General features: G+C 44.7%; 1 protein-coding gene across 1 annotated transcript in view; it reads right to left on the reverse strand.

Annotated features, from left to right (window-relative positions):
• LOC137615259 (nucleolar pre-ribosomal-associated protein 1) overlaps window positions 1–23,036 on the reverse strand; it is a 321,164-nt gene that overhangs the window by 105,998 nt on the left and 192,130 nt on the right. The window contains exon 6 of the mRNA XM_068344983.1: window positions 21,339–21,638. Coding sequence (XP_068201084.1) covers window positions 21,339–21,638 — 300 coding nt within the window. The remainder of the gene's footprint in view (window positions 1–21,338; window positions 21,639–23,036) is intronic.

Consider the following 23,036-nt stretch of genomic DNA (forward strand, 5'->3'; position numbering starts at 1 on the left):
GTGAGTGTGGGGGCAATACCCCTGATCTCGTGAGCTTTAACCCTCGCTGGTGCTTGGACTCTTGAGGAAGTCTCATACGCCTTGTGGATGGTTTCACGGATCCAGAAGGATATCGTGTTCCTCGACAACTCCCTCTTGACTCTGCCGGTGCTAACGAAGAGTCGTCGACATTCAGGTCTGAGATGCCGAGTTCGCTAAAGATAGAGCCGGAGACAGTTGACGGGACAGAGAAGCCTCTCACCTGAACCGCCACTCGCCGCATCCAGTAAGGAAGGAATAGTCAAGGCCTCGAACCTTGGATTGTGGATCGCTGGGTTCTGAGTCTTGGCCACAAACTCTGGTACAAAACTCAATGAGATCCTCTTCCAACCCTCTGCGTGAGTGATATTACAAGAGAGGCCATGTAACTCCCCAACACTCTTCACCTATGCTAAGGCTAGCAGAAAAAACAGTATTAAAGGTCAAGTGCCTGTCTGAGGCAGGGATCAAGGGTTCATACGGAGCATGAGTAAGAGACCTGAGAACTAAGGTGATATCCCACTGGGGAACTCTAAGTTCCCTCGGGGGACATGACTGTTCGAAACTCTTAATGAGCATAGAAATCCTCAGGGCATTGGAGATATCCATGCCCTTCAGACAGAACACCATTGCAAGGGCAGACCTGTACCCCTTAATGGCAGAAACCGAAAGGAGCTTATCTCTGCGAAGAAAGACTAGAAAGTCTGCGATCTGAATCAAAGAGGCTCCGACCGGAAAGATACCCCTTCCACTACACCAATCACAGAAGACCAACCACTTCCCCTGGTAGACTGGGGAGGAGGATCTTCTAAGGTACCCTGACATCTCTCTCGCAGCAAGTCGCGAAAAGCCTCGTGTTCTGAGGAGATGCTGGATAGTCTCCACGCGTGAAGTCTGAGTGACTGCACCGCCTGGTGTTACCTGTTCGACAAGGGTTGCCGAAGGTGAATGGGCCAGCATGGTAGCTCTCTTGGTGCCTCGACCAGGAGCGACAACAGATCGGGAAACCTCTCCATGTGTGGACATAGTGGAGCAATAAGAGTCATCTCGAGTCCTGGAGTTACTATGACCCGGGACAGGACTGCGCGAAGCAAGCAAAAATGGGGGGAAATGTGTAGCAATCCAGTAGATCCCAAGTACACTGGAACCTTGATATACGATTGCCCTAATATACGAATGTTTTGAGATACAACAGAAAATTTTTGAAAATATATGCTTTGATATACAACGAAATATTTGAGATATAATTTGGCGATGTGATAGTTCTATAGGCGACCAATAGATGGCGTTTGGTCTGTTTGTTTGTTGTTGCTGCATCCTTAACACTTCGTTGTGTAGTTAGTTGCATTTCTACCTATTTTTCGTGTTATTTTGTCTATTTTATTATTTACCATGGGTCCCAAAGCTATAGACAAAGCAGGTGATAAGAAAAAACCCTAGAAAATGATCTCGAAAATGCAATAATGCTTCCAAAACGAAATAGAATATTTAGTGAGAGAGAGAAATACGAATGATCTCTCTCTCTCTCTCTCTGTAATAAATGAAATCTTTTTTTTCTTAGCTAAATCTCTCTTGACACTGTATAATCAAGCACCACAGAGCTAAAAACTATAAAATATCGTGCATCGGAGGTAGCATATCTTATTAATAAGGGAATTATTTGATCCGAAAATTGAGGTTGACGACGGACTAGGCAGGGTTGATCAGCTGATTTGAATGTAAACAATGCATAAGATTATAATTCGCTATGTTTTTAATTATAAATACGATACTAAAATGTGAATATTAAATGCCATATTATTGGATACAGTTAAGTAAAACGCCAGTGAGAAACAAGGATGAAACAAAATGACAAAGAGACGAGACAGGGAGGCGGTAGCGTGTGTGCATGTGTTCAAATTGTCTGGACCTTGTGGTAGCACATTCCCTAAGCTAAATCTACGCTAAATCAAATAAATTAGCGAAATCAATGAATATGGGAAACGCGAGAAGGAATGAAAAATAGGAATGGGAATACGTGGAATGAGAGATAAGAAGGCATTTAGAATGATTAATTAGATAAAAATTACGAATGAATACTAGAAAAGTGAAAATGAATAAAATCGCGAAAAATAAAGACAACCCAAAGAGTTGGCACGATAGGCCTAGACCTGAAAGTGATGAAATTCAGAAAAGTGAGGCCAAAAACGGATTTTGAGCGAAGCGAAAAATCTATTTTTGGGTGAGATAGCCATGGCGTCCTGATGGAAGGTTCCTGTTTGGTAGCTTCCTTGGGTATAAGACTACTAAGATATTCCCAGAGAATTTAACCACAGGTTATCACAGAATTCTAACTTCTGGAGCGAGTATCTCAAAGGTTTCCCTTTAAGACATCGTAATACAACAGGGGACACGCATGTCTGGTCGTGCCACATAGCTATCTCCACCCCGAACAGAGTTAACGCTTCGGTGTGTAAGGGCTGAGAATAGCTGGGAGCCGTTCCACAGCTAATCTCACTCGTGGCTACTACTGATACTCGAGACGTAAACAAACGGACGCCATTGCTCTAATGACGTCACGCGCGTCTTTATCCTGGCGCCAGTTGCTGCCCATCACCATGATACAATTGTGTAGGGTGGGAGCAAACTGAACGAAGTAGTAGGGAGGGTCCATCAGGACGCCATGGCTATCTCACCCAAAAATAGATTTTTCGCTTCGCTCAAAATCCGTTTTTTGGGCTCAAGCCATGGCGTCCTGATGGAAGAGTACCAGAGAATCAATGTATCGTGGTAGATTTTCCCCCAGAGTTAAGTGCCTAGGCATTGACAAAACAGCAAAGTAATCTTAGGTAAGAACCATAGGAACGAAATATCCTGCCCCCCATTGGTAGGAAGTTCCCATGGGCTATGCCGACGTCAAAGTGGTATTGAAGGGCTATTCATCTTGACAGAAGAACTTTTAAGAGCTTAGAGATGAAGCAGAATGTTTGATATTTGTATAGGAACATTCTGAAGTAGGCCAGTGGTGGTTGGGCACTGTGTGTAGAGTTCATCTCCTGATTATCAGAAGTAAGTATTCGTGTAGGAACCTTACTGAGACAAGGTGAATATAATTTAGGAATAGACATCTTAAATTCTTCATGACCATAAGAAAGGAGGAATAAATAAAACTATGACAGTATGTATTTCATAGTAAGTAGGAGCTGAAAGAGACGCATAAGTAATAAAATAGAAATTTTATTTCACAATGCAGAAATTAAATAATTTACAGCAAAAGTAAAGTTCATTTACAGTAATAATAATGTACATAGAAATAAAGGCTTGCTCTTGAATCTGAAAGGGAATTTCAGGATTAGTAGGTACTCGTTCTCGAGGAACGCAAGTCTTTAAATAACACATCATGCTCAAGGCATGCGGCACTTGTGTGACACTATGACATTTCACCTGGGATAAGAACAGTTATAAAAGCACTAAGTGTTTTTAGACATCACTATGAATCACTCGAGGGTCAACATAGGCACCCGAAGAGTTAGAGTCCCAAGTAACTCACTGTTCTACGCAGAGTTAGGTGCAGGTTTCATAACACTACCTGCGGCTACCACAAAATGTTTGATTTCGTGCACTTGTTTCGCATAATGTTTAAAGAAAACTCGCGAGGACTTCCAGCCCGTAAAGTTTTTAAGGCTCTCAAAGTCCATGCTCTGAAAGAAGTTCAGAGAAGATGCCACTTTTCTAGGATCATGACCAGCGGGTGTACTGTTCGGATCCGCTCTGCGAATGAAGTAGGTGATTTTCGCTCTTAATTGTTTCAGTGACAGGTCGCTGCCCGATGTTTCTCCTTTGAAGAGTTGGCCTCCACCAAAGTTTGAAGTTCTGCGAAGATAGACCTTGAGGCTCTCTACTGGACATAGAGAGACATCCTCCTTCAGGGGGCATATTCTCCAAGGGCCCCATCTTTTGGTGGGTAATTCATTTTTGGCGAGAAACGTCGGATCAGGGGAGAGGGTCACTTCTCCTGAATCAGCAAACAGGATGTGTCCCTCTTCTCTTGATAATGCCACTATTTCGCTGACTCGAGCTCCCGAGGCGAGAGCAAATAAAAATATAACTTTCTGAGTCAGATCCTTGAGGGGGCATGAATCATTGTCCAAGTTGGAGGCGAAATGGAGCACCTTGTCTAGTGACCAGGAGATCGGTTTCGGAGGGGGTGCTGGGCGTAGGCGAGCACATGCTTTCGGCAGTTTGTTAAAGATGTCGTTGGACAGATCAATTTGGAAAGCATATAGAATTGGTCTAGTCAAAGCCGATTTGCAGGTTGAAATCGTATTGGCTGCTAATCCTTGTCCATGAAGGTGAATGAAGAAGGACATACAGAAATCAATGGTGATTTCTTTAGGATTTTTTGCTTTAACAAAGGAGACCCATTTCCTCCAGGATGATTCATATTGCCGTCTCGTGGATTCGGTCTTGTATTCCTCTAGGAAGTCTAGACTTTTCTTCGAGATCCCAAACCTCTTCTTTGCGGCAAGGGAGAGAAAATCATGAGATGAAGGTCCTTGATTTTCGATGATGAAGCGAAGACAGTCGACTTCTGTACTTGTTGAGAGAGAACTGGGCCCGGGAGAGGGATCAGCTTGGGCTGCAGCTCCAGGACCAGGGGGTACCAGTTGCTCCGGGGCCACTTGGGAGCCACTAGGGCCGCTGTCCCTTTGAAGGTTCTCAGTTTGGAGAGGACTTTCAACAGAAGGTTGGTGGGAGGGAACAGGTATATCTTCGACCATCTGTTCCAGTCCAGTGACATGGCGTCCACCGCTTCTGCTTTGGGGTCCTCGTACGGGGCTACGTACAGAGGAAGTTGATTGTTGTCGCTCGTTGCAAAGAGATCTATCTGAAGTTCTGGGACTTGATGAGAGATGAAGGAGAATGATCTTGCGTCTAGAGACCATTCCGACTCTATCGGGTTTGTCCGAGATAGAGCATCCGCTGTCACGTTGCGGAATCCTTGTAGGTGAACTGCAGACAGGTGCCACTTCTTCTTCTCCGCCAGACGGAAGATTGGGAGAAGCACCTGATTTATCTGGGGCGATCTTGAGCCCTGGCGATTGAGACAACGAACTACCACCGAGTTGTCTAGGGTTAGACGGATGTGGATCGAGGGCGGCGGGGATAGCTTCTTCAGAGTAAGAAGGACCGCCATGGCCTCCAAGATGTTTATGTGGAACGTCTTGAATAGTGGAGACCAGGTCCCTTGAGCTTGTTTCAGGTGGGAGTGACCTCCCCAGCCCTCCAGTGAGGCATCCGTGTGGATGTTGAGTGATGGAGGAGGGTGTTGGAGAGGAATGGACCTTTTCAGGGCCATTGCTTCCGACCACGGCTTTAGGAGGCGTCGAAGTCTGTTTGGAAGCCGTCTCTTGAGGTCTCTTCGAGCGATGGATGCCGATCGTCTCCAGACTCCCGCGGCATCCTTTAGCTGTGCACGAAGCACTGGGTTTGTCACTGAGGCGAATTGTAGAGAGCCTAGAACTCGTTCCTGCTGTCGTCTTGAAATGCGTTTGGATTTCAGTAGTCGCTTGACAGACCCTGCTATTTCCTTCCTTTTCTTCTGGGGGATGGAAAGGCGGTGTGACTGAAGATTCCAGTGGATTCCCAGCCACTGAAACTTCTGAGCCGGAGAGAGGCGAGATTTCTTCTCGTTGATCTTGAATCCCAGGTGTTCTAGGTACTGGGTAACTTCGTCGCAAGACTTTGTACACTCTTCGGGCGATGGAGCCCAGACTAGCCAGTCGTCGAGGTAGGCCATCACCTGGACGTTTCTTAGGCGGAGCTGTTGTACTATGGCATCCGCCAGCTTTGTGAAGATCCGAGGGGCCACATTGAGGCCGAATGGCATGGCCCGGAAGGCGTAGCTTTTCCTTTGGAGTCGAAATCCTAGGTAGGAGGAAGCGTGATGGTTCATTGGAATGTGCCAATAGGCATCCGCCAGGTCTATAGAGACCGTGTAGGAACCTTGAGGCAGAAGGGTCCTTATTTGTTGAAGCGTCAGCATCTTGAATTTATTGTTCTCTATGAACTTGTTGAGGGGGGATAAGTCCAGAATGACTCTGAGCTTGTCTGAGTCCTTCTTGGGAACGCAAAACAGTCTCCCTTGGAACCTGGTGGACTTTACCTTCCTTATCACCTTCTTGTTCAAGAGGTCTAGAACATATTCTTCCAGAATGGGGGTCGATTGTTGGAAGAACCGCTGGAAGATTGGGGGTGGTTGCACCCAACTCCAGCCTAGACCGTTCTTGATGATGCTGTGTGCCCAAGGATCGAAGGTCCAACGATCCTGGAATTGGCGGAGTCTTCCTCCCACCGGAAGCACTTCATTGCTTCTGGTGTCCCGAGGACTTGTTGCCTCGGCCGCTAGCTCCCTTTCCTCCTCTACCTCTGGAGGGACGACGAGAGGCGTCTCTGCTTGCACCCCTGGACGAGCCTCTACCTCTGGCATGAAAGGTAGTGGATGGCTGCTCAAAGGCAGGGGTGAAGACCGGTGACTGTGACAACACCGGTTGGGGGACCAATTGAAAGGTCTGTTGTGGTTGGGCAACCACTTGGGAGGTAGCGGGTCCCGGAAACTGATGTCTTTGTTGACGTTGCTGGGGTTTCGGCTTCTGAGGTTTCCTCTTAGGCTGAGGTCCATCGTCCTGAGAGGTTTTCCTTTTTCTGGACATGCCCCACTTGTGGAGAAGGTTCCTATTCTCCGTGGCGGCTCTGTCCGTTATTTCCTTGACAAGGTCAGAAGGAAACAGGTGCTTTCCCCAGATGTTGGAGGAAATCAGCCTCCGGGGTTCGTGTTTCACGGTGGCACCGACAAACACGAATTCACGACAGGCTCTACGAGCCTTTATGAAATGGTACAAGTCCTTCATTACCGTGAGTAAGTGGGATTTGGCCAGTACCATGTAGTGATCGGGTACTGCTGTGTCACAGGCCATAACTTCAAGTTGGACTTGATGAGAAAGAGATGCCGCAAGCCTCTCCTTCGTGTCTTGTTCCCGGCGAAGGAGGTGATCATTGAGCTTAGGGAGGTCTTCATTAAACTGACGTCCGGCGACGTCAGGATCGAGCCTACCCACGACGAAAGTATGTTGGACATCTTTCCATTGTCTAGTGTCAGGGGGTGTCACGATGGAGAAGGGTCTGCACTCCTCCAGTGCAGGGCAGGGTTTTCCTTCTTCCGCCGCTTTAAGGCATGCAGCCAAGGCCTTTTCCAAAAATGGAAGAATCGCAGTGTCAGGTGCGACATATGTAGGATGCTTCTTGCTCAAGGCAGGAAGCTTAGAGCAGGTAAAGCCCCTGCTCTTAAATGCGGAGGCTAGCATAGCCTGGGCCTTTGCGAGATCGAACACTATCTCTTCTTTAGGTTCGGTCTCCTCCTTCGAGGCAGGTTCGGAACGAAGCCGGACGTAACAGTCCGGGTAGGCCTCGAAGCTTGGGAAGAATTCCACATCTTCCAACGGGACCGTGCCGATTTTGTCACTAACAAAGATCCTGCCGGTCGCAATAACCATATGCTCTGCATACCTCCACGGATTGGCATGAGAGCAAGCTGGGAGATCCTTGACCGAGATCTTCTTCGGTTCTCTGGATCCAATCATAGACCTGATGGACTCCTGGTTCTCCTTCAGTCTGTCGTCCATGACAGCTCTAATCAGTCGGATCAGTTCTTGGGTAGAAGAGGAAGGATCCGGGGTCGAGGAGGTAGACGGGATGGACACATCCGTCGGTGTAGGAGTAGGCGGAGGGATGGACGAGGGAGTAGCTCCAATCTCCGACTCGGTGTATTCCACCTTGTCTTCGTCCTCTTCGGCTCCTTGAGCCATAAGCGTCTTCTCCGTGTCTTCCGAGACGTCAGAGATCTGTTCATCATCCTCGGAATCTAAACGACACTCGTGCATGGACTGAGCCATGACCACATCAGGTTCCACCGTAATTTGGACAGTGGGGATTGCTTCCTTTGGAACCACTGAGTCAGGGGAGGCCTTAGGGAACAACAGGGACCTCAGTTCTTCGGTGGCCAGGTACGGTCCAGTAGCATTTCTCTGAAAACCACGCACCCACTTGCGCAGTTTTTCACGAGCAATGTCTCTAACCTCCGCTGAGGGAGGGTTATGGAAGGCCTCAACTAGGTAGGCCTGGCAGACCGTACATTCCAGTGGATTCCAGAACTTCCAATCCCCTTTCTTGTCTGAGCAAGGGGCGTGAGTCCTGCACGCCGTATGTCCGTAAAACTGCGAGCGTTTCACAGCACAGTATGCGAAATCGCACTTCATCTGCTCCTCCTGTGGAAGAAAGAGAAAATGAGTATGGGGGAGTCATAGGAATGGCTCTTAAATTAAGTTAATATTAATCATTAATTTTAACTTAAAGAAGGTGTGATGCATAGAGAATGAAACAGTAAAGGAGAACACGCTCCATGCATCTCGCCCGGCTGGTTACCATAGGCTTGGTCCTGGGATAATCCAGATGACCGAGATCATTGGATATAGTTTCCTAGGATTCCCATTATATTGGAACTCCATGGAAAGCCAAGGACAAGGTTGGGATCGAATTCATTCGGTTCCCAGATAAGAGCCAGAAGGCCTCATTAAGGGAAACTGCTTCTGGCAACCAGCCGCGCTAAGATGCACATAGCATGCTGGAAATAGAAGAATGCAAAGAGACAGCATGATCACGAATAGAGCAGTACTAGGTACTGATCTTAGAAGCAAAGCAGCTTATCTATTTGCAAGGTAGGGCTATCTTAGTCTTATGATAGCTACAGAGAGGGGGTGCAAGTATTCTTGACGCCTCCGGGGCATCCGGCAAGCCGCCGGCACGCCGGAGCTCGCTCCAGCATAGATTCTGGCACTAGAACAGACAATTTTCAAAGTCAGTTAGATACCAGGATGGCGGCCGCCGGCACAACGGCGGCACGCCGGCAGGGAGCGGCGGCTCCGGCAGCCGGAGGATGCCGGATTGGTGACTGGGGTAAGGATGGTACAGGTAGTATCGGGTTGCCGGCAGTATATGCCGGCACTCCGGAGATCGACCGGCAAGCGGACGATTAGATAGGAGTAGGAGAGCTGCCGGTAGTAGCCGGCGGCAGCCGGCAGTCCCTCGGTACACGGGGGGCTGGCGGCAAGGGTAGGGAAGTCACCAAGAGGGAGGCAGGTATTGCCGGCAGAAGAGGCGGCAAGAGACCGGCACCCGGATAGATAGAGAGACAGGGGGAGGGGGGGAAGGATGCAGGAAGTACCTTCAGGGTTCCAGACATCCCTCCCCCTCCCTGAGGGGGTGTACCCATGATAGAGACAGGCTCTATCATCCATAAGCAGGGGTCACTAGGGACCGGGAGCAGGTAGCCCAAGGGAGGACTAGGGAACACCCAAGAGGGGGGGGGGGAGACTCCCCTATGCAGAGCTACACTAGTAACTAACCTTATAGGACACTATGAAGGTATATGTACCAGAGCGGACAGCACAGGGAAGCTCGGGTAGCCCTACTCATCCACCCTAAGGAGGATTTGTAGGACAGGGGACAGATGAGTATAAACTAACCTAAGCATAGGCTAGGCTATACAAGAGATAGGTGGGGAGGGAGAAGAGAGGGGTCTTCCCAGGAAGGGTTTCTGTACCAGAGCGGCCACAAAGGGAAGGGAGGACACTCCCTAACCTAAGATTAGGCTGATCGGCTAAAACGGTGCAAGAGTACAGTTTCAGCATGGAACAGAGAAACCTTCCTAACCCGGCCTAGATCAGGGCTAAAAGTCCTGAACTAGGCAAGGAAGAAGACGTATCGCTATCGCAGGAAAGTCGTAGACTATCCTAGCCATAGAGGTAGGCTAGCCTAACCTCACTCTCAGACGCAATCCTAAAGGGGGTTCATTCCTTTAGGGAGGACTGAGAGGCGATATAATACTCTATTAGACAATAAATCCCTTTACTCAGAAAAGGGATCAAGGCTAATTAGAGGGAGTGCCAAGGCAGGGGATGAAGGAAGCATATAGGGGTCCTAAGGTTAGGTTAGGCTAGAAAGAATCACTGACTAGCCTATCCCCTATATGGTCCCTGAAGGCGAAAACATTTGCATCACTAGTCAAAAGTATTGTAAAATAATAATGCCACTATCTTCATAACTTAGTCTAGGATCACTGATAAATCATGCATGAACACTTGTATATAGGCTCCTGGCCTGGGGGCTATAGTAGCCGACTGGTATGAGGTCAATCGATGACCGATAAAAAGCGTCTAAACACGATATAAAAGTTCCTAGCTATGAAGACTAAATAAACTAATGTATTCGATTAGTATATAAGGCCGGAAGCGTTGTTGTGGCTAACTAAATAGGACGTGCAAAACAACAACGACGCCATAAAATGGCGGGTCCGGTAGAGGCACAGCTCTGCCACAAAACATCAATTATTTCGCGAAATAATATTTACTTTACGGCCAGAGCTTAATTAAACAATACTGGAACCTTGTACTCAACTTTCCAGAAGAAGGCGAGGCTGAAGGTAACGACATAGCGAAGATGCAAAGCGATAAAGTTCACACAAGGGAAAATCCGTCTCAGTAGGGCAGCTACTAAACAAAGGATAAAGACGCGCGTGACGTCATTAGAGCAATGGCGTCCGTTTGTTTACGTCTCGAGTATCAGTAGTAGCCACGAGTGAGATTAGCTGTGGAACGGCTCCCAGCTATTCTCAGCCCTTACACACCGAAGCGTTAACTCTGTTCGGGGTGGAGATAGCTATGTGGCACGACCAGACATGCGTGTCCCCTGTTGTATTACGATGTCTTAAAGGGAAACCTTTGAGATACTCGCTCCAGAAGTTAGAATTCTGTGATAACCTGTGGTTAAATTCTCTGGGAATATCTTAGTAGTCTTATACCCAAGGAAGCTACCAAACAGGAACCTTCCATCAGGACGCCATGGCTTGAGCCCAAAAAAGGCCAGACATGAAGGTGATGATGAGTAAGTGTTTACGTAATTAAAAAAATAAATAAAAATTAGTTTAGCAATGTTATTTCATTTGTGTTTATTACGTAGTTATTAGTCTACATATGTAAATAAAAAGAAAACAAATTGTTCCCTGCCACCCCTCCCTACCTCCTCCCCCTGCTGGCCTCACGTCATTTTTCGTTGTGGTAAGTAGAATTCCTTTATTTTTTTTTATTAATTTTATCAAATTTATCATCATTTATCACAATACTATGTTATTTTATCATTATGTGTGTTATTACTCGTTTATTTGTGTATAAATTGTGTATATGATATGTAATTTAGCTGTGTTTTGGTGTGGTTTCATAGTGCTAGAACGAATTAATACAGGTACATATTACATTATTTTAAATGGGAAAAAATGCTTTGAGATACAACTGTTTTGATATACAACGATGGTAATGGAACTAATTAAATTCGTATGTCAAGGTTCCACTGTATGTTGCAGTGCGTACTCGAACGCAGCCGCAGGTTCTGGTACTGGAGAGCAAAACACGGGAAGCGTGGCATTGTGCCGTGTTGCAAAAGGTCGATGCATGGTTCTCCCCAGAGGTCGAGTACTCGACTTGCGACCCAAGGGTGAAGAGACCATTCTGCCCCTATTACCTGGTTTCTGCGACTTGGGGCGTCTGCCAGAACATTTCTCTTGCCTGGAATGTACCTGGCTGACAAGGTTACGTGTTGACTCTCTGCCCACAGAAACACCTGCCTCGTCAACTGCTGCAAGGGACGTGAGAGCGTGCCCTCTTGCTTGTTGACGTGCGCGACCACGGACGTGTTGTCGCTTATTAGCACTACCGAGTGCTCTCAAGACTGCAATCATTCCCAGCACGTTGATGTGCAGGTGTTTCTTCTCTTCCGACCATACACCTCACACGACCAAGTCGTCCAGGTGTGCACCCCAACCTTCCGTGGACGTGTCTGTGAACAGACGGAACTGAGGTGGAGGAGGGTTTATGAGAAAACCCTATCGTGAGGTTCTCCTAGTTTAGCCACCAAAGGAGATCCTCCCTTACATAGCGATCCATGAAGACCGGACGAGAGGGGGGATTGGTGGCTGCCGAACTCTGCTCCTTCAGACACCACTGAAGGGAGCAGAGTTAGATCCGCCTGAAAGGAACGAGCTTCTCCAGCGAGGAAAGGTGACCTAGAAGAGCTTGCCACTGGAGGGCTGGAAGTTGTTCCTGCGACAGGAATGGCTGCGCAACCTCTCTGAGTCTGCTGATCATCGCGAGCTGCTGCCATGTCGATCAGCATTCCCAGATACTTCACCTTCTGCTTGGGAATGAGGTTTGACTTCTCGTAATTTACCACGATCCCCAGGTCGCGTCAAACTGCCAGAAGAGAGTCTCGGTCCTGAATCAACTGCTCCTACGAGGGAGCAAGAGTCAGCTAGTCATCGAGGTACATAAGTAGGCGGATGCCCCTCGAGTGGGTCCAAGCTGCTACTGTCGTGAACACTCGCTTAAACATTTGGGGAGCTGTGCACATTCCGAAGCACAGGACTTTGAACTGGTACACCGTGCCCTGGAAGGTGAACCGGAGGTACAGTAGGGTCCCGAATTATGCGAGAATTTGGTCGATGAATGACCTCGTATAAATGGAAAATCGTATATTTTGAAACACACCTAACAGAAATCCCATGGCAACCAGCAACTTGCCTATTCAAACGTGTTTACTACCCATTTCCAATACTTTCTATGTACTATACTGCATCTTTTTTATAATGTCAAATTGTTCTTGTAAATAAATGAAACATTTAATATGCTTTAAAGTTATAATAACTTGAAAAAAGGTTAAAATCAAAACCAGGATGGGTGTAAACACCATACATTTCCCGTTATAACATGACCCAAAATACAGACAAATTTTAATGTTTGTCATATCTATTGTATAAGACAACTGGTGAATAGCAAAACCATCACTCTATAGAATAGCTTTTGTTGTATCATTGAAAATCCAGAATTATCAAAATAAAGGCAATTTTATATCATCCGTTTCCTAAACACGCCAAAAAGCACAATAAAAACGACAATCAATGTTTTGTTTATGTTTATCTCTGATCATAACGAAGAAAGACACATTTACACATCTGTGTATAGGTTAGTTTTTGCATCGACAGCAATCTTACCAAGTATTGGTTTATGTTGATTTTGCTATTACCAATGTTCTACTTAATTTTTCTTAGAACTTCCAAATAAATGAAATGAATGCCATTCATATAATGTTATGTTTTTCTTTATGACGCCGCCTGAAACGGAAACCTTCCATTTGTTTACTGTAGGCTCCATCTTCGATCATAATAAACAAACGTAGACATTAAACACGCATGATCAAAGAGATAAATAATATTAAAAGCTTTTAGTAAATATGTTATTACAATTATTATTTACCATATTCATATAAATTCTTACATACGTAGCAAAGCAGGAAAACTATTTTTTCTTTTTGCGTTTAATCAACAATAACAAACTGCCGCAAATAACAGAATGATAATTTACGATAATTCTAAACTGGTACTAAAGATGATTGTCCATTCCATATCCAAATTACTTTTCCTAACTTTAGTTATAAGTCAACTTGTACCCACTTCAATTATGAAACCATCTATAAAAAAGTAAAAGAAGAAGCAAGTACTAGGCCAATGTTTAAAGTTATCGAACAATTAAGTTGCCGCTATAACGTTCGATGTGACAGAGATGGTGCGAGATTAGAGAAAGTAAGGAAAATGGAATCATGATTGATTTTCAATATAACAAACTTTGTGAAGCAACAAAGATTTCATTTGTTAGAGAGAGAGAGAGAGAGAGAGAGAGAGAGAGAGAGAGAGAGAGAGAGAGAGAGAGAGAGAGAGAGAGAGAGAGAGAGCGTGTGTGTTTGTTAGTTTTAAATGTACTAAACAAAAAATATGATAGGTTATAACACATTGGTGCTTATGTAATATCAACTGTATAGATGTTTTGAATAAGTTGAGAAATGGTATAAACAATACTTTGTTACTGTATTCGTATGCGCCTATTCTTGAGACCGGCAGCTAGACGTCAGCTGATCTGATCTTAGCCAAAAGTAAAACAAAAAGAAGTCAACAATACTCGATTTTTAAAACACATCCGAAATTTAAAAACTAAAGTACACGCTTTCTTAATGTGCAATTAACTATTTAACGAGTAGCAATTTTCTAGAATAAAATGATGTTTCCCCAAAAATAGTGGTTTGCTGAAGAAATCGGATGCCGTATTTTAAGCTATGACTGAAATGGATGTATACACGGTATAACTTTTTCATTTTGTATTTGATTGACACTTTAAGAAAAGTGATTTTGGTTTCTTCATCTAATTGTAAGTATTGTATAACACGAGAGAGAGAGAGAGAGAGAGAGAGAGAGAGAGAGAGAGAGAGAGAGAGAGAGAGAGAGAGAGATCAGCTGTTGTAATCGAATGCCGTGTTTTTGTTTCGTGAGGAATTGATCGCCAGAACTAACAATAGTCATGTTAATTTCATTTTTAAACTCAGGTTGCCATATGTGAACTAAGGTTTTATTTCTTACAGAGAGAGAGAGAGAGAGAGAGAGAGAGAGAGAGAGAGAGAGAGAGAGAGAGAGAGAGAGAGAGAGAGAGAGAGAATTTTTATAATTATACCGTGTACTCTACAAAACCAATCTTTGCAAATCAAATGTATACTGTTTGAAATATGACAAAATATTGCCGACTCATTACCGAAGTTTAGGCTATTCACTGCCGATAAACGAACCCAGTCTACTCGTGAAAACCTTGAACGCCTGAAGGGAAAAATAAAGCTTTTATATATACTGTACTAAACAAAAATAATGCTTTAATGTACCATCATTAACAATACCATTAAAATTATCGAAAGGTTGGAGAAAGATAAAGATTGCCGAGAACATAACCACAATTCTGTTTACATTTTGTCAGCTGGACTCGCACAGTTAACAGTTGATTTCATTGTTGATGTGGAATTTTATCCTTAAATATGCTTTTCATTATGAAATTATGTTAATAAGATGTAATGTTAATATTGTTTTGTAAAATTTATTATAAATCACCGTATTTAGGGCTACCAATAGACTTAAAAAGACAATATACTTGAAACGTTTTGTAGTCCTTGACTAGCAGACTTTGAACAGCTTAGCAGATACAGAAAATATATTTTTGGAAAATAGCGATCGCATAAAAGGGGAATCGTATAATTTGAACACGTATAATTCGGGACCCTACTGTACTTTCGAGACGACCGATGAACTGGTACTTGAAAGAACGCATCCTTCAAGTCTATCGAAAGCATGAAGTCGTACTGCTTGATGGCTAACAGCACAGTGCGAACTGTCAGCATCTTGAACGCGGTTTGCTGAACAAACTTGTCCAATGGCGAAAGGTCGATGATCGGTCTGCAACCTCCTGTCGCCTTCTCGACTAGGAAGAGACGACAGTAGAACCCTGGTGAATGATCATGTACAACTTCTAGCGCATCCTTCTCCAACATTTCCTGGACCTCCACCTCTAAGGCCAGAGCCTTTGGAGATGTTGGAGCGTACGTGTGGAATGCTATTGAAGTGGAGGATAGGGGGGGAGGGGAATGAAGCACTAATGAGAGCTTGTACCATTCGCGAAGGGTCAAAACTGCCCATTCCTCGGCCCCAAGATGCTGCCACATCGCCCAATGGCACGATAGGCAACCCCCTACCTTCGGCAGCATTGGGAGGAGAAACCCAATCTCAGCGTTTCCCTTTCCCTTGCTTGCCCCTGTTCTTTCCCCCGACGTGGAGGAGTTCCCGAGGGAGGCTGAAAGGTCTGATTGGGGGAAGAACCCTTCTGAACAGGAGCAGGTCTCGGCTGCACAGGAGCAGCAGGAGCACGACCAGCGGTACCCTTGCTACTTCCCATGGGCTTGGACTGACTCGGCCTGGCCGCGGACGGTTTCGCAGGGACCATGTCCCTTGAAACTCTGAGCCTGCGCCTCGTGAATAATGGAGTCCTTCAAGATGAAGCCCAATTTATCCCCCGTGGCCCGAACTTCCTCTCGTGGAAAGATAGAAGTTGCAGCTCTAATAGGAGCGTTCCTAGGTGCCAGGGCCTCTCCTGAACCAATCTGTCTCGCCAAACGAGCGGCTACTACCTCGCGTATTTTGAGGATCAGATTGGCATACTGGGTAGCAAGCTGGTCCAAGAAAAAAGCAACAGTTTTCTCACCAGACAAAACCAGGTTCTTGTACTGCTCCAAGTGTTCGGGGGTAGCGAGCTTGGTGTCCCGCGTGAACACTGTGGCCGTACCACACCAGTGATCGAGCCACGGAGCAGCATGGAGAGCAGCTACAGAGTTGAAATCTCTGAGGCCGAGAAGGAGACACTCTGCGATTTCAAACTCTCGACCGAGGAACCCCCATCAAGTGCTACAAGCGCGGGGTCGAGAGGGAGAGGACAAGGCACAGAGAAGACTCTGTGACATAATACCTCTTTTGTTGCTGGAGTGGTTGAGGGAGAAGCTTGTTCGAACCTTGGCTCCTAAGCGAGTCACCAGGTCCAGCTATCTAGTCACTCTCTCGGTCCAATGCTCGAGCAGCCTGTCTCGACCAGGGTAGTGTGATGGGCGATGAACTGCCTTCGGGAGCTCCCCATAGGATCTCCAACGCTGTACACTTATCCTCAGATACTACAGCAGGAGGAGCCCAGAGGCCATTAATCTCACGCATGAGGTTAATGACCTCTAGGAACGGCGACTCCACCTAGGGATCTTCCGTCTCCACAGCCGGTGAAGGCCGTGGAGGTGGCTGATCCCTCGGTCCTGCTAGATCCGTAGGTGTAGGGTCAGCGACATGCTGCACAGGTGATGACATCCCCCATGAATACCCTCGCTCTGGTCCTAAGACCGAACCAGGCGTGTATTCAGGAGTCGAGGAAAGACCCTGGCAGGGTTCATCCCAGACGGAATGCATTGAGGTTCCCACTGCAACCGAGTGCGTGACTGGTCGCTGCGAGCCCCAGATGTTCCCGAAGGAGCTCGAGCGCGAGCGGGGTCACTGGGAACTGCTGCGCTCACACCAGGAGGTGTAGACAGGTTAGTCGAGTGAGTGGTTTGTGGGGCCTCACCTATTACATGGCCATAAAGCATGGGGGTTGGCTGCACCTTGCGCGGCTGGTATGCACGAGAGCTAGCCTTGTCGTACACGACCGGCCCCCATGTCGCGGGCTGAGCCGCGAGGTGGCTCCATGCCGAGGCCGAGTCGTGCAGGACGAGTGCGCACCTGTCTAGGCCTGTTCCCTGCTCACGTGACACACGAGTCGCGGAGTCAGTCTGCGTAGCTACCCCCGTGGAGGTAGTCGTGCGTACTGCGGATTCTTCACGAGACCACAGCTGTGATTTCTCGTGCCGAAGCCGGGACTCTCATTTCCCTGCTTAAGAGCGGTTCAACTCGAGTCTGAACAGCAGCTCGGGGGCCCGAGGACCCCGTCACCATGCTCTGGGAGACGATACCTACGCCCTTGAGCATGGTTGTCGTGCGTGGAGGCCTTGCGCGAGATTTGCTGTGAACAATCCCACAAGCATAGGGAACACGGGAATATCTCACGTCGCCTTCATCCTTCGGAGGAGAAGAGGTATCTTGGGGCGCCATGTCTCTTCGACTGCGACTGGCCTTCCTGGCCCTCTTCGCTTTCTTCTTCTTCCCCTTCCTCTTTCTCCTTGGGGGAGAAGAGTCAGAGTTAGAAGATGAAGACAAAGAGGAGGAGAGAGAGGAGGAGGAACTAGAAGAGGAATGCCGCCCACGCTTCCTCTTATTGTGCCCCTCCGAGGTGCTGGAACGGTGGTCGAGGCAACAGCAGACGACACATGACGAGGATGAACAACCTGAGCCATGTCCGTAGGAAGAGCCGTGGTCGGTGAACCTAAAAAACATTTTATATCAGCAGGAGATTTGGCAGATTTTAATTTTAACTGACTTGCGGGCGAAGCTGTAAAGGGTTTGCCATCAGTCGTTAAAGAAATCTCCGTGTTTAAAACCTTACTCTCCCTTGTTTTAACAGGGAGTCCTGCAGTTATTATACCCATGGAAAAAGTTTGCATTTTGCCAGGAACAAATGCTTTAACAGGTATATGGTCAACAACAACAGGGGCATCAGGGAACATGGGAGTCGATAAAGTTACAAAATCAGATACATTCATGTGTTCATCAACAATCGAATCATTCAAATGACGTTCAATGTCGTCCGCCAGAGTTTAAGGGCCTGTAACAAATCCAAGTCAGGCTTACCTGATAATCCAAAAGATGCCCAAAGTTCCCCCATCTTACCAGGTAACGTGTCGTCATCGGTATCAGACGGTCCAACAATCTGTCGGGTGTCCCTCGAGATTGCCGAAGTAGCGGGAGCGCTAAGGTCCCCCGCTTCCCCAGCGAAACCCGAGAAATCCCCGACAGGCTGTGAATCTGAGCTTCACAAAATCATACTCACACCCTCCTCCGAGTCGGAGAGAGTGTGAGCAGACTTTGCTGTGGTAGTCTCTTGAGACAACACACTTTGCACTGGCTCCCCATTTTTCTTCTTTGAAAGAGGCGCACTCTCCGAAGCAGAAGCAGCTTTAGGGGTCCGGCGATATTTGCGTCGATTCTCGAAAGCTTGCCACTGCAAGGGCGGCCAGGATTCACACTCACGGCAAGGAGAACCTTGAGAGCAAGGTTTTCCCCTGCATGTTGGGCAGAGTGTGTGTGGGTCTATAGAAGGTGACGAAAGCCACCTACTGCAGCACCCGCCACGGCCTACACAACATCACATCTTACGAGTAACTTTCTCCTCCATAACAATCTCACAATCACTATTACACAAGTACAAGAAAAGGCAAAGGGCTGCAGCGTAGAGAGCGGAGAGTAGCACAACCATCCACGTTGAGCCGAAGCGAGTGAATGAGGAAAGCGGGCTGGCGGTGGGTGGAGGGGGGGCGGAGACCAGCCAACCATTCATCACAACTGCCTGGTTTTCTTTTTCTTCGACTGTTTCAGCAGAGCTGAAGCGAATTCCTATATTAAATGATTACGAGGTTTGTATATCGCGTCGGAACAAACAGTACTTTTCATACATTTAGTACTGTTTAGTGGTGCACATCCTTTTTATAGTCATTTAATGTGGTGTTTTTCTAGGGTCTGGAACGAATCAGGCTATTTACATGTAAAAGGCGACTCACAACACGAAAAAATCACTTTATGAAAGCCCTAACAAAACCAATTAATTTCGTGTTGTGAGGCATTACTGTACTATCTGGCCAGTCAAAGGACCCAATATCTCTCCAGCGGTGGTATCTCAATGGATGGCTAGTGCACTGGCAAACCTACTGCCTACAAGTAAGAAGCACTGTTGGAACTACAGAGAAGTTTAAGGTGAAAATTGGTCTTAACCAGGGTTCAGTCCTTGGTCCCTATGTGTTTGATATTGTGATGGATGTTATAACATAGGACGTTAGAGAAGAGGTGCTTTGGAGAAGAATGTTTGCTGATGACATTATACTCACTGGTCTAACAAGATGTCCAACTCATGCTAGAAAGATGAAGAGAACTTGAGTGCAGAGGTTAAAAATTAACCAAACAAAGACAGAATATATGTGGACAGGTGGAGAGGAATGGCAGGGAACAGTGAAATTAGGCCAAGAGGACATAAAGAGGGTTAGCTCCTTCAAACATCTTGGTTCTGTTATGAGAGTGAAAAGGAAACCATGCAGAAGTCAGTCATATAATTCAATGTGCATGGATGAATTGGAGAAAATTATGAGGGATACTTTGTGATAGAAGGATCAGTGCTAAGGTTAAAGGAAAGTTTTATCAAAAATATTGTTAGACAATCCATGCTCTATGGGGCAAAGACTTGGCAATAAAAATGAGCAAGAAAGAAAAGGGGAAGTGGCCAAGATGAGAATGCTGAAGTGGATGTGGGGTGTCACAAAAAAGGTAAGATCTGAAATGTGTTGATCAGGGGGACAGGGGATCAGGAGGAGAGAAGACGAACATATATGTAAAAGGGTTATGAACATGGAGGTGGAGGGTAGAAGAAGGAGAAGAAGGCCAAAGTTCAGGTGGAAAGATAAATCATTGTATAACATGCAGGGAAAGGGTCTACGAGAATATGATGTACATGACAAAGGAAGATGGCGAAGGCTGCCTAAAAACAGCAGCCCCATATAGAAGAAGAAGAAGAAGAAGAAGACTGCCATGCATAGCACCCGTTTTTCTTGGGAAAGCTGTACTGTCAACCCCTTACCATGTTCCAAGATGTAAGTGGAGGAAAGTGTATACCCGGGAAAAAATTTCAGCAGAGGTCATTATTTAGATTAATTTTGTAATGTAATACTAATGGAGTACATATCTTATTATTTCACTTCTTTTTAAAAGTATTTTTGTGGTTTACAGTTATTATTATTATTATTATTATTATTATTATTATCATTATTATTATTATTATTATTATTATTACTTGCTAAGCTACAAACCTAGTTGGAAAAGCAGGATGCTATAAGCCCAGGGGCCCCAACAGGGAGAATAGCCCAGTGAGGAAAGGACACAAAGAAAAAGAAAATATTTTTAGAACAGTAATATTAAAATAAATATTTCCTATATAAACTATAAAAACTTTACCAAAACAAGAGGAAGATCAATTATATAGAATAGTGTGCCCAAGTGTACCCTCAAACAAGAGAACTCTAATCCAAGACAGTGGAAGACCATGGTACAGAGGCTATGGCACTACCCAAAATAGAGAACAATGGATTGATTTTGGTGTGTCCTTCTCCAAGAAGAGCTGCTTACCATAGCTAAAGAATCTCTTCTACCCTTACCAAGAACAAAGTAATAGTAGTTAACTCCTTGGGTGAAGAAGAATTGTTCGGTAAACTCAGTGTTGTCAGGTGTATGAGGACAGAGGAGAACTGTGAAGAATATGCCAGACTATTCGGTGTAAGTGTAGGCAAAGGGAAAGTGAACCGTAACCAGAGAGAAGGATCTAATGTAGTACTGTCTGGCACCTCTCTAGCAGTTGTATCTCATACTTAATCGGTTTCAACATAACACAAGTGTATACGTCTTCTAATACAACAAGGCATATCTTCAACCTTATTTTACTATCATATATCAGGATGGCTTTCTTTAATTTTCAATGTCTAAGATAATGCAAACCTTAGTGTGTAAATCAACAGCAAGAAATATAAGAGAATTCAACATTATACTGACAATGTGATATTTGTACTGCTCCTAAAAATTACTTACATAGCTTACATGAAATTCAAAGGCTACCTGTAAAGAGAGACTCATAGTTAATACATACCAAAAACATCTGCTTTAAGAGACTCCAAAAATAAATCTTCCCAGTAGCCGCTGCCTTCTGACAATGTCAAAGCCCATTCTTTTAGGCGCTCACGTAACTTTGGAAGTAATTCGAGAGCTATCTTGCGGCTTTCTTCGCAACTCATTAAGATACTAATGAGTTTTGCTTGTTTTGAACAGTTTTCAGAGTTATCTTTTAATCTTGAAGCCAAATAATCTCCATGAGGGTGATGCAGTTTTACTAACTGACAGCAAATATCAGCAGAACCGGACCCACACTGAAGAACTCTCTTCAAGTCCCCTGAAACAAAAGATTACTAACATCTATATCCAAAGATTATGCTAATAAATTGCAAAACAACATAATTACTCAAGAGTAATTATCTAAAAGGCAAAGACATCAATAGAAGTTACTATGTAGCATTCAGCAGTAAAATACATGTACTGTAATTCAATAATAAATCTGTAAGTGGAGTACATACCAAGCAGTTTATAGTACAAAGATGATATACTTTAGGTATCCAAATTCCAAGTTTTACAATGTTTGATGATACAACAGACTTCAAGGAGAGAATATAGGAAATAAAAATTAAATTAGCTGTGCAAAAAAACTTCACAAAATAAGCATGTAAAAAGTTACCAGTTTATGATATTTTGGCTAACCAATACATGAATGTACCAATTAATCATATTTCAATCCCTTTTATTGTACAAGCCAAATGGCTTTGACCATGGAATTCAAACATCTAAAGAACAAATGAGAAGAAATGGGAGAAAGGGACAGTTTACAGTTTCATTAATTAGCAACTATAAGAAACATCAATAGTTCTTAATCTTATATATGGATGCTAAACCGTTACCCATTTTGAGTACACAATAAAATATTCCACTACAATTCAATAAGTACACTGAATTTACCGAATTCATAATAAAAAAATTACCAAAAAAAAAATATGAAAAGAACTTCATGGGAAATCTATCCAATACTAATGGCAGAATAATTTCTTCTGTTCATGAACTAGGATCTAAAAATAAATGCAAGTCCCAAGAGGATAAGTACTATAATGATACATGACAGCTCCCTATACTTGATCAAGACATAGTATAAGCAAGAACTTCTGCATATCTATTCTGTCATTGAAAATTTTCACCAATATGTGAACAATGCGACTGAATATAGCATCTAAGCTCAAGGATCGTTAATAACAGTAAATTTATTCTGGTCTGAAAGTTTTTCTGCTTCTTTTATCTAAATAGCTTGCATCTGAGGATATGCATTATTTTCTCTAAATAATTACTACTGTACTGTACTTTCCATCATAGTCAAACTTATCCCACTACCTAGCTTAGAAATGTTCGTATTCTTGTTTTTCCTTCAATTCCTAAGCGGTTTAGATCTCACAGCCTTACATTACAGTGATTTCTTTCTTGAATTAATTAGTTATCATTGAGATTTGATTTTGAATATAATCTAAAAAAGATTTTTGTTATAAGTTATACAACTAAATTTGTTAACGCTGTTTGGAAAAGTTTCATACACGCTTCCATTTTATTACACTTTGGTTTGAGGCAGTAGGAAAATGCAATCAATTACAAATATTTTTTTTCTTTTGTTAAGATGGTATTTAGAGAATCTTTGGAACAACTTCAGTGACAACAAAGGAAGATGACAAATTCGAAGATAATTTGTATTTTTCCT

Source organism: Palaemon carinicauda, chromosome 21 (genome assembly GCF_036898095.1).
Source record: "Palaemon carinicauda isolate YSFRI2023 chromosome 21, ASM3689809v2, whole genome shotgun sequence".
Classification (NCBI taxonomy): Eukaryota; Metazoa; Arthropoda; class Malacostraca; order Decapoda; family Palaemonidae; genus Palaemon; species Palaemon carinicauda.